Genomic DNA, 10,226 nt, shown 5'->3' on the forward strand with positions numbered 1-10,226 from the left:
GACCTGGAGACAGAGGCAATGTGGGCAGTGAAGGTCAGTTGGTCATCAATAATGACCCAGAGGTTTCTTGCTGTTTTGGATGGAACAAGAGATAAAGAGTCAATATTGATATTGATGTTGTGGTGGATGACCTGTTTGGCTGGGAAGACCATCAGTTCTGTTTTGGACAGGTTCAGCTGAAGGTAGTGGTTTTTCATCCATGTGGATATATCAGCAAGACTGTCCTCAGGAGGGAAAGACAGCACCAGTTGAGTATCATCGGATGATAGGGCCCAGCGAGGTGGTATAAATGGCAAAGAGAAGTGGTCCCATCACCAACCCTTGGGGCACCCCAGTGGTGAGGTGGTGAGGCACAGACAGATGACCTTGCCATGACACCTTGAATGAGCGCCCAGTGAGGTGCGATTCAAACCAGGAGTGCGCCTTGCCAAAAATGCCAGGATGCGGTGGTTGAGTGTTTCAAATGCAGCTGATAAGTCAAGCAGGATGAGAGCCGAGGATTGAGCTGCTGCTCTAGCTGTTTTTAAGGCCTCCGTCACAGACAACAGGGCTGTTTCGGTGGAGTGACCGCCTTTGAATCCAGACTGGTTTGGATCGAGGAGATTGTTAGTTGACAGGAACTCTGTGACCTGTTTGGAAGCTGCCCTGTTTGACAATAACAAAACCTTTGGGGAAGATGTGTGTAGAATGAGGACATGCATTTTCTTTGTGCTCAGCTAATTATTTGTATGAAAAGGCAAAAGTGGGTTGGGTGGTTGGTTCCCTGTCCTCTCTTTGGGACATATGGCTCATTATCCTCTGCTTTTGAAATGTACCTTAAAGTTCACAAATATGAGTCCAATAATATACGGTATAAGTATGTATCACAGAATAATGTAGATTTTGAAAGACTCATCTCATATTGTTGTTACAGTTGTTACTGTTGCTGCTAATACTAATTGTTGATTCATATTCTTATATGTAGGCTCATGCATAATTGTTTGTTATTGTTAAAAAAAAAATCATATTATTTATTATTTAGTATGACTTAATAATATTATAAGTGTCTGCTAAACACCTACACCTTAACCTGCATAAAACTGCATTGGTTACTTGGTTGTTATTATTGTACACCAAAGTCACCATTAGGTGGCGGTAAGACATTTCTCCTACTTGTCAGCCCTTGCAGGTTTTCTAGAACGTTCACGAAATTCTCTGGTAGACTGTTCGTCATTCCGGATATGACGATTGTTATTTCACAATGTGCTGTGCTCTTATCTAACGTTTGTACGATTTGTGGCTGGCAGGACATTTCACTTTTAAAATAAATAGAGAAACTTTGTTATCTTAAAATAGTGTACATATGGAACGACAGTAACCACAATTACAATTCATCCGTGCCTCGAGGTTATCAAGTCCAAGTGTAGTGTAGCGTTAGCCTAACAAGTGGAACAATGCAAGGAATCCTTGAGAAGGCTAACAAGTCCGAGTCGCTAATCACAACTCTCGCTATTAGAAAACCCGCAGAGGAAGTAAAGAAATGCGACAGGAAGGTTCTTGTTGAAGAGGACTACATTGAGGTAATGACTGATAAAGAGCTGCCAGCTAATACCCAGATGGCTAATTTAAATAATCTGTATGTCTTTCCAAATTGCATTAGCTAGTCTGTTTGTTGAAGAGGGCGTTCTCGGCAAGTAGGCGGTTTAGGTCGTCGTATTGGATTATGTTACATTGTTCAGAGATCAGATGTTATCTGTGCGATTTATAAAATTGTTCATGGCTAATGAAACGTTAAATTACTGCTTGTGTTGGTTGGTGTGTGTGTGTCGCTTCTAAACTTTGCAAAACGAACATTGGCTTCTCCGTTAACGACAAGTTGTTTTCATCACTAGATATCGGTAGGCTATCTGCTAGAGGTCCACGCAGAATGACCGAACGCGCTAATTTACCGAACAAATACTTTCACGTTCACATTTCACCACTTGTTAGTCATGTCATCTATCTGTACGGTAAAATGGTTCATCGGAAAAGTTGCAAAATTGCCAACTTCACTTTGGAAAATCAGCTGTCACTCGGCTATTAACAAAACCATTACATTTCAAACACGGTGATAGTATTCTACCAAATATGATGAAACTGCATATGGTATTGCACCCGTGAGGCAAGCGTGAGTAGAGTTTTGTTCGTTTATCTGGCGTGGACCTCTAGCTTGATAAAGAATAAGATAGCTGTGCGGCAATGATGCACGTTACAGTACATTTCTAATAATCAAGGTGTACCCTGTCTGTGGACTTTAGAGGAATGGAGTAAACTTTAGAGGAATGGAGTACATTTAAACTGTATTCCTGTCTTGCAGGGCTTAGGGAAGATCATTCAGCGAGACTTCTTCCCAGATGTCACAAAACTGCAGGCTCAGAAAGACTACCTGGAGGCGGAGGAAACTGGAGACTTGGGGAAGATGCGAGAAATCGCTATTAAATACGGGTCCGTTTCGAACAGATCTACCCCGCGCGTCAGCATGCCATGTAAGTTTTTAAAAAAGTAATAGGGTCAATAGAATGAAGTGTTGTGTCTATTTATTCTATTTTTTCATTTGAAGTGTAATTCAAAGGATATCCCCCTCAGTAAATATCACTCAACAAGAAAGAAGAGAAAGCGCATACACCCCGGGGATAGATTTATTTCCTGGTTAGAAGAACACTTCCATGTCAGGTGTTCAAAGCTGACCTTGTGTTTTCCAGTGTTGTTTGATGGCTTCTGTGGCTTGTTTCAGATGTGTCACCAGCTTCATTTGAAACCCCAGAGGGTAGGCCTGTGTCTCCCTCATCCTCCCATGGCAAACTCAGGTCTGGAATGAGAGAATCAGGATATGGTAAGGTGCTCTCTGTATTCAGTGTTTTCCACAGTAGTTTATTTGGTCAAAAATGTTCTACATACTCTACGTCTGTTTGAAGGGAGTACTGGACAAGTAGCAGTGTTCGTCACCAATGTAGGGTCTGTGATGTGTCATAGTCAGCCCTGGGTGGCCACAGCCGATAGAGGTACTGGATAGCAAACTATGGCTTGGGTATTAAAGGCACGGCTCGTATGTTTACAGGACTGAAGGATGGTGTACGAGAGGAGAAGGAACTGCCATGCCTGGATCGGTTTCTGGCTAAGAATACCAGTGAGGACAATGCCTCCTTTGAGCAGATTATGGAGCTCGCCAAGGACAAGGAGAAGCTGAGGCACTCATGGCTCTATGAGGCAGAGGAAGAGTACCAACAGGTACTCGCACCAGAACACAAACCATACCATCCCATATGAGGCACACAACTTCACTGCACTCCATATCAGTTACTTAGCGTCAATGTACTCTGTACACACATCATGTATCATTGTTCGTACCAATAGACATTAGGTGTTCATTCCAGCCATACTAGATACACACACTATCGTGTACTCAGTCCAGGCCTTATATCACACACACACACCATACCAACATATCAGGTACTCGTTGCACTGAACACATGTATCAGCTACTCAATCCATACCACACAAAACAGTTGAGCGCTTACTGTAGACCATTTAATGCAGAGCTGTCAGATTTGGCTGTGTGTGTGTAGCTGATTTCAAAACCAGCCTTCATCTGTATTGTTTCCCCCCCTCAAAGCGCCATGAGGAATACATGGCGCTACCTTCATCAGAGGTCCAGGCCATCGAGAGCACAAAGGCAGGATTGGAGACGTGGGTGTACAAAGCCAAAAACGCCCTCATGTATTATCCAGAAGGTAAGGACAGGATTGCCGCCCTTGTTTGTTAATTGAATAATTTTTTTACATGACGTTATATGCTGGAAAGTAATTTGCTGTGTTGTTACTCATTGATTACCTTTCTGAATTGTAAGGAGTGAAAGACGAAGACGCGATCTTTAAGAGACCTCGTGAGGTGGTCCATAAGAACACACGGTTTCTGGAGGACCCCTTTAGCAAAGCCCTCAACAACAGCCAGATCAAGGAGGCTGCGGCTCTCAATGCACAGGTACTCCAATAACCAACGGATCTAACTCCTAAACTATTCTGTTAAATAAATATTCCCTATAACCGGTGTGACAACCACAATCATATTCCTCTATGTCTTTTTTTCACCCAGTACAAACAGGGCAAGGTTGGCCCCGATGGGAAAGACCTGCTTCCACACGAATCCCCTAAAGTAAATGGCTTTGGGTATGTTGGGACTCCATCACCTATGCCTGGTGAGTACGATGGTCTGTGGGATGCTGACATTCAGTCCCGTCTTCCTCAAAGACTCAGTTATTATAAAAAGTTGACGCAGGATTGTGCAAGTTTTTTTTTGTATTGTTTAATATTGAGTAGTGTCGCATATGCATGTTCACACTATCTGCCAACTTAACACATTATTTTTGTAGAAATTGAATAGAGTTCTTGGGGAGTTCTGAATATTACACTGGGTAAAATGGTGTGATGTCATGTATTGTGAAAGTGGGCGTCATTGGATGGGTGTAGACGACCCCTGTAATGCATGTGGCCAAGACTACACATGTGACCTCTTTCTGCTTCTCTAAGGTGTGGCTGACTCCCCGCTGATGACCTGGGGTGAGATCGAGAGCACTCCGTTCCGTCTGGAAGGCTCTGATTCTCCTTATATAGAGAGAAACGTCGGCCCTTCCTTTAAGGTGAATCAAAGCCTCACTTTACCCTGGTTGTCTAAATCTGTTAGTTTATCATGTTCTATGATCATCTTCCTTATGCTTATTATAATGTATAGTTTGACATAGCTTGGGCGTGAAGGGGTCTCCTGTAGTGTGCCATGCTGTGATACAAAGCTCAGCTTACAGTGCAAAAACCCTAGTCAGTATGGTAACCAAACTTGCACTTGCAGATTCCTGAACCAGGAAGAAGAGAGCGGCTAGGTTTGAAAATGGCTAACGAGGCCATGGCCAAAAACCGAGCCAAGAAGCAGGAGGCGTTGCGCAAAGTCACTGAAAACCTGGCTAGGTGAGGGGAACGTGGTCTGATCGACACTCAGTGCACATTCACCAGTAGGCTCTCTTGCATGTCAGAACATAGCTCTCACATTAGCCGTCAGATTGTTTGCTCACCATATACAATATGGCAACACAGACTTCTACTAGACATGTAGCTGGATGGTCTTACTGATGAGCATGTTTTTCACTTTTATTGCCTGTGTTGCCTTTTGCAAGGCTTTTTGAGGTAAATCTGCATCCCTGAATGTATCCATTCCAAAGCTATGAGAAGTGATTGGTTATCCAGATGCCTTAATCCTTTTCTTCCTTACAGTCTCACGCCCAAGGGTGTGACGCCAGCCGCCCTCTCCCCTGCCCTCCAGAAGCTTGTCAACCGCTCCTCCAGCAAGTACACAGACAAAGCCCTGCGTGCCAGCTACACCCCCTCACCCTCGCACCGGGGCGCTGGCTCCAAGACACCCCTGGGGGGGTCACTCACGCCCCACGACACCCCAACACCTGGCAAGATCCACACTCCGTCGTCACAAGACCCCGCCTCCATCACTGACGATCTCCTGCAGCTTCCTAAGAGGAGAAAAGCCGCTGACTACTTCTAACAAGCAGACTGTCCCTTTGCCTGGGCAGGGAAGACTAGACCAAAACTGGACTCAAAGCGGTCTGTCTAAAATATATGAGGAAAATGATACACATATTTCACCTCCTTATCGGGAAGGCAGTTCCACTGAGTGCAGGAGAGTTCTGAACAGAACTGTTTATGGAAACTCCTATCAATCTCATCCTTAGAAACAATGATTTTTGTAAACAGAGTCCTAACGGTCTCGTCCTTTTGATCTTGGTTGGGATACTTCACTGGCTGGCTGAGTGATGCCCTCTCTCGGTTTTAGAACAAGCTTAACTTGGCACGAACAACGTGCATATGCTTTTGTACATAGAAAATGTTAAAGGATATTCACAGCAAATGTCACTGTGAAAGAAGACATTTTTGTATAGTAAGTACAGAGTGATTTAAACTGTTGTATTTTGTTGTTTTTAATTTCAATTCTTTGAACGACTTTGTGTCACATTGCTGATGATGATGTCCTTGTCAAGAACCTATTTTCTACATCAAGTTAAAATGCTATTCTTGGAGCGTTACAGAGTTGTAAATAAGGTCCTACCTTACAGTAGAATGACCAGATATTCATTAAATGGCTGAATGTCACTACTGTATGTGTTATGATTGAGTAGAGGTTGTAGTCTGTGTCCTTACCATCAAGTCACACAGGCTACTTCAGTCCTGGGCGAGGATGGTCCAGCCTGGTCCTCTTTGCCAGGGCCTGGAGTGATGTCTGTCTCCACCTTCCCTTCCACGTTTTTCTTGTCCTTGCTGCTGGAGGCTGGTTTAGATGTGGACGGCCCATCGCGGTGTCTGCTGCTTACCTCACCTGTCTTTCCTAACCAGTGATGTTCTAGGATGGCACCGATGTCCAGTCGTTTTTTGACATCTGGGTGCAGTGTCTTGTAGATCATGTCTTTACATTCTGCCGGGACGTGTTTGGATCGAGGAAAGTCCACCCGATGCTCCTTTTGAATTCTGAGCATTCTTTTGATGTTTGAGTCATCGTAAGGCATGGACCCACACATCATAACAAACAAAATCACGCCCATGCTCCACACGTCATACATTTTAGGGTTGTATGGTATGCCCTGCAAAACCTCGGGTGCTGCATAAGCTGCAGATCCACAAAAAGTTTTACTTAGTTCCATCTTCCCGGTGTCATCGTAAATAACCCGTCGTGTAAATCCGAAATCTGTCACTTTCAAATTGAAGTCTTTGTCTAAGAGTAAATTCTCGCACTTCAAATCACGGTGGACGATTTGTTGGTCATGGAGGAATTTAATTGCCAAGGACAACTGTCGAAAAAGTTTTTTTGAGAAATCTTCAGGTAGTGCGCCCCGGCTTTTGACAAACTCCAACAGGTCTCCCTGTACGCCGAGCTCCATAATGATGAATACTTTTCCATTTGACGTTTCGAAAATCTTAAAAATTTTCGCGATGTTTGAATGGCTCAAGCTTGCTTGGATTTCCAGTTCTCGTGGCAAGAATTTTTCCAAGAAATCAGCGGCTGCTTTTTTCCTATTAATTATTTTAACTGCCACGTTTGCGTTTTGGCTTTCAGAATAGGCGGACTTGACTTTTCCATATGACCCATCCCCTAATGTACTGCCTAATATGTAACCGCATTTCTTAAGAACCAGAGACTCATCCATGTTGGAACACCTGCGTTAAGGCTGGCTTGATTCTGTCAGCCAGGCATTATGCGCACTTTTTAGCAGACAACAAATGTTTGCTTCATTTGCTGTTGTTGGTGGTGGAATGACATGTCTGAAGATACTTTCATCAACCCCTTCACTGTCAATTTTTTTTTTACATGACGCCGAACTTTTAACTACGACACCCGACGTCATAACAAATGAATTCTAAGCGTCATAAATCTTTGTCTCACCTTTGTCAACATAGGGACTTTTTTATCGTCCGAAGCCTGAACATACATGTTTGAGGGGGGGGGGAAGGAAAATTAATTGAAGTCATTAAATTAATAATTGTATATTTCCGGTTGTGAAATATGAAGAATACGATTTATTAACAAGCAGTTAAAGAACCTAATGAAATGGATTTCTCGCATTACTTGTAATTGTGATTGTTACAAAAATATGTAATTGTTTTTAATTCAGCATTTAATAACCACCTCAAACTCGTTTAAGATAACAAACGAGGGGGTATTCCATGGCTACGTGATGTAGCGATACACCTGGGTAAATAAAGCTTTCCCATGCGACTCTTTTATTAGGAGGTTTACCACTTACTTTGACTTCGACCAACGTTTATCACTAAGCCACGTACTTGGAATACCCCTGTTTCATGTAAGAATTACAAGTCTGTCAGCCACATATCTTTCCCCCAATTATATTCATTATAATTAAACACGCTCATCCATACGGTGATGTAACAAGAGGAGGGGGGACTTATTACATACTTAGAAAACACATAGTAAATGACTAATGCAGTAGCCTACAACATGTTTGTAGACCACGTTTTCAAGGGAATATGCTGCATGCTTTATTGGGGAGGGTTGTATAACCTGATACCATCAAAACGACGGAGCTAAACTAGAAAATGCATTTCCTGAAGGAAATACCAGTGCATGAAATGCAAAGGTTAAGAAAGGAAGAAGAAAAGAAAGAAGAGTGAAAGAAGGAAAGAAGAAAGGAAAGAAGAGTGGAAGAAGGAAATACAAAAGGAAAGAAGAGTGAAGAAAGGAGAGAAGAGCGGAAGAAGGAAAGAAGAGTGAAAGAAGGAAAGAAGAAAAGAAAGAAGAGTGAAGAAAGGAAAGAAGAGTGGAAGAAGGAAAGAAGAAAAGAAAGAAGAGTGAAATAATGAAAGAAGAAAGGAAAGAAGAGTGAAGGAAGGTAAGAAGAGTGGAAGAAGGAAATAAGAAAAGAAAGAAGAGTGAAAGAAGGAAAGAACAAAGGAAAGAAGAGTGAAAGAAGAAAATAAGAAAGGAAAGAAGAGTGGAAGAAGGAAAGAAGAGTGAACAAGAGTGGCTCTGGATGAAGAGATAAAGAGAGAGTGAAAATATTGAAAAAAGGAGATAAAAATGGAGTGAAGAAGAGAGATTGAGTGTGAGAGAAAGTTGACTGAGAGAGAAAGATGGAGAGATGGAGAGAAAAAAAAGTAGAGAATGGATGGTGTCTTAATGTTCCTAGTTACAGTTAAATTGAGAGGGACAGAGAGAGTAGAGGTTCCTTTGATTTGGTGCAGCTGTCAGTGAAGCACAGGTGCAAGCCAGTAGACCCTATAATGATGTCATAATGGCCCAATGTAAGTCAATGGGAGAAATTTATATTTGTTTTTCTTTAATATCTTAAAAAGTATAAAGTTTAGAAAAGTGAAAAATACATAGCATAAGTGTCGTTTACAAGACCTACGCGTCAAAGTTTGAATGAAGTTTCTACGTTAAGCGGTTCGGGCTGAATTAATCGCAGAAAAAGGTAACAAGAATAAGAAGAGGAAGAAGAAGAAGAAGCCTAGGAATAACAATACAGGGCATTTCATGCACTGTAATTACTAGATTGTCAATGTCTTTAGGAGAACTGATCAGAAATTTGATTTAAACTATTTTCAACTTTTTCATATAAAACATAGATATTTTTCCCTTTCCGTTCATGCATTTGCCGTTAAATGTTTGCAGTGTTGCATGATTTGAAAAAAGATATACCTTTCCCCTGTATACTGATGGCTATAATTACAGTGCATGAAATGCCCTGTATTGTTATTCCTAGGCTTCTTCTTCTTCTTCTTATTCTTGTTACCTTTTTCTGCGATTAATTCAGCCCGAACCACTTAACGTAGAAACTTCATTCAAACTTTGTCGCGTAGGTCTTGTAAACGACACTTATGCTATGTATTTTCCACTTTTCTAAACTTTATACTTTTTAAGATATTAAAGAAAAACGAATATAAATTTCTCCCATTGACTTACATTGGGCCATTATGACATCATAATAGGGTATTTAAACTGGCTTGCACCTGTGCTTTACTCTGCCGTGCTAAGGCAAAAGACCGTAACTTCAAGTTTGGTCAAAAATGAGTTTTTGAGGTATTTGTAAAATATCAGCAGTAATTACAGTGCATGAAATGCCCTGTATTGTTATTCCTAGGCTTCTTCTTCTTCTTCTTATTCTTGTTACCTTTTTCTGCGATTAATTCAGCCCGAACCGCTTAACGTAGAAACTTCATTCAAACTTTGTCACGTAGGTCTTGTAAAGGACACTTATGCTATGTATTTTTCACTTTTCTAAACTTTATACTTTTTATGATATTAAATAAAAACGAATCAAAATTTTCCCATTGACTTACATTGGGCCATTATGACATCATAATAGGGTCTTTAAACTGGCTTGCACCTGTGCTTCACTGACACCTGCGCCAAATCAAAGGAACCTCTTCTCTGTCCCTCTCAATTTAACTGTAACTAGGAACATTAAGACACCTTCCATTCTCTACTTTTTTTTCTCTCCATCTCTCCATCTTTCTCTCTATCCCTCTCAGTCTACTTTCTCTCACACTCAATCTCTCTTCTTCACTCCATTTTTATCTCCTTTTTTCAATATTTTCACTCTCTTTTTCTCTTTATCCAGAGCCACCCTTGTTCACTCTTCTTTCCTTCTTCCACTCTTCTTTCCTTTCTTTTTCCACTCTTCTTTCCTTCTTTCACTT

At 41.6% G+C, this 10,226-nt stretch overlaps 2 protein-coding genes across 2 annotated transcripts; one reads left to right on the forward strand and one right to left on the reverse strand.

Moving 5' to 3' along the window:
- The first annotated feature begins 1,253 nt into the window (after positions 1 to 1,253).
- ess2 (ess-2 splicing factor homolog) lies at positions 1,254 to 6,167 on the forward strand. The gene is made up of 10 exons (XM_080847440.1): positions 1,254 to 1,559; positions 2,336 to 2,504; positions 2,753 to 2,851; positions 3,077 to 3,246; positions 3,632 to 3,749; positions 3,866 to 3,999; positions 4,111 to 4,213; positions 4,545 to 4,654; positions 4,861 to 4,976; positions 5,280 to 6,167. The coding sequence occupies exons 1-10, from the start codon at positions 1,434 to 1,436 to the stop codon at positions 5,560 to 5,562; spliced, it is 1,428 nt and encodes a 475-aa protein (XP_080703566.1). The 5' UTR covers positions 1,254 to 1,433; the 3' UTR covers positions 5,563 to 6,167.
- Positions 6,168 to 6,217: 50 nt separating this feature from the next.
- LOC308372305 (testis-specific serine/threonine-protein kinase 1-like) lies at positions 6,218 to 7,216 on the reverse strand (the record flags this gene model as incomplete). The annotated part of the gene is made up of 1 exon (XM_080847462.1): positions 6,218 to 7,216. One exon carries the CDS (start codon positions 7,214 to 7,216, stop codon positions 6,218 to 6,220), a length of 999 nt encoding a protein of 332 aa, XP_080703588.1.
- Between the last annotated feature and the right edge of the window lie 3,010 nt (positions 7,217 to 10,226).

This window comes from Sprattus sprattus (genome assembly GCF_963457725.1).
Source record: "Sprattus sprattus genome assembly, chromosome: 11".
Lineage (NCBI taxonomy): Eukaryota > Metazoa > Chordata > Actinopteri > Clupeiformes > Clupeidae > Sprattus > Sprattus sprattus.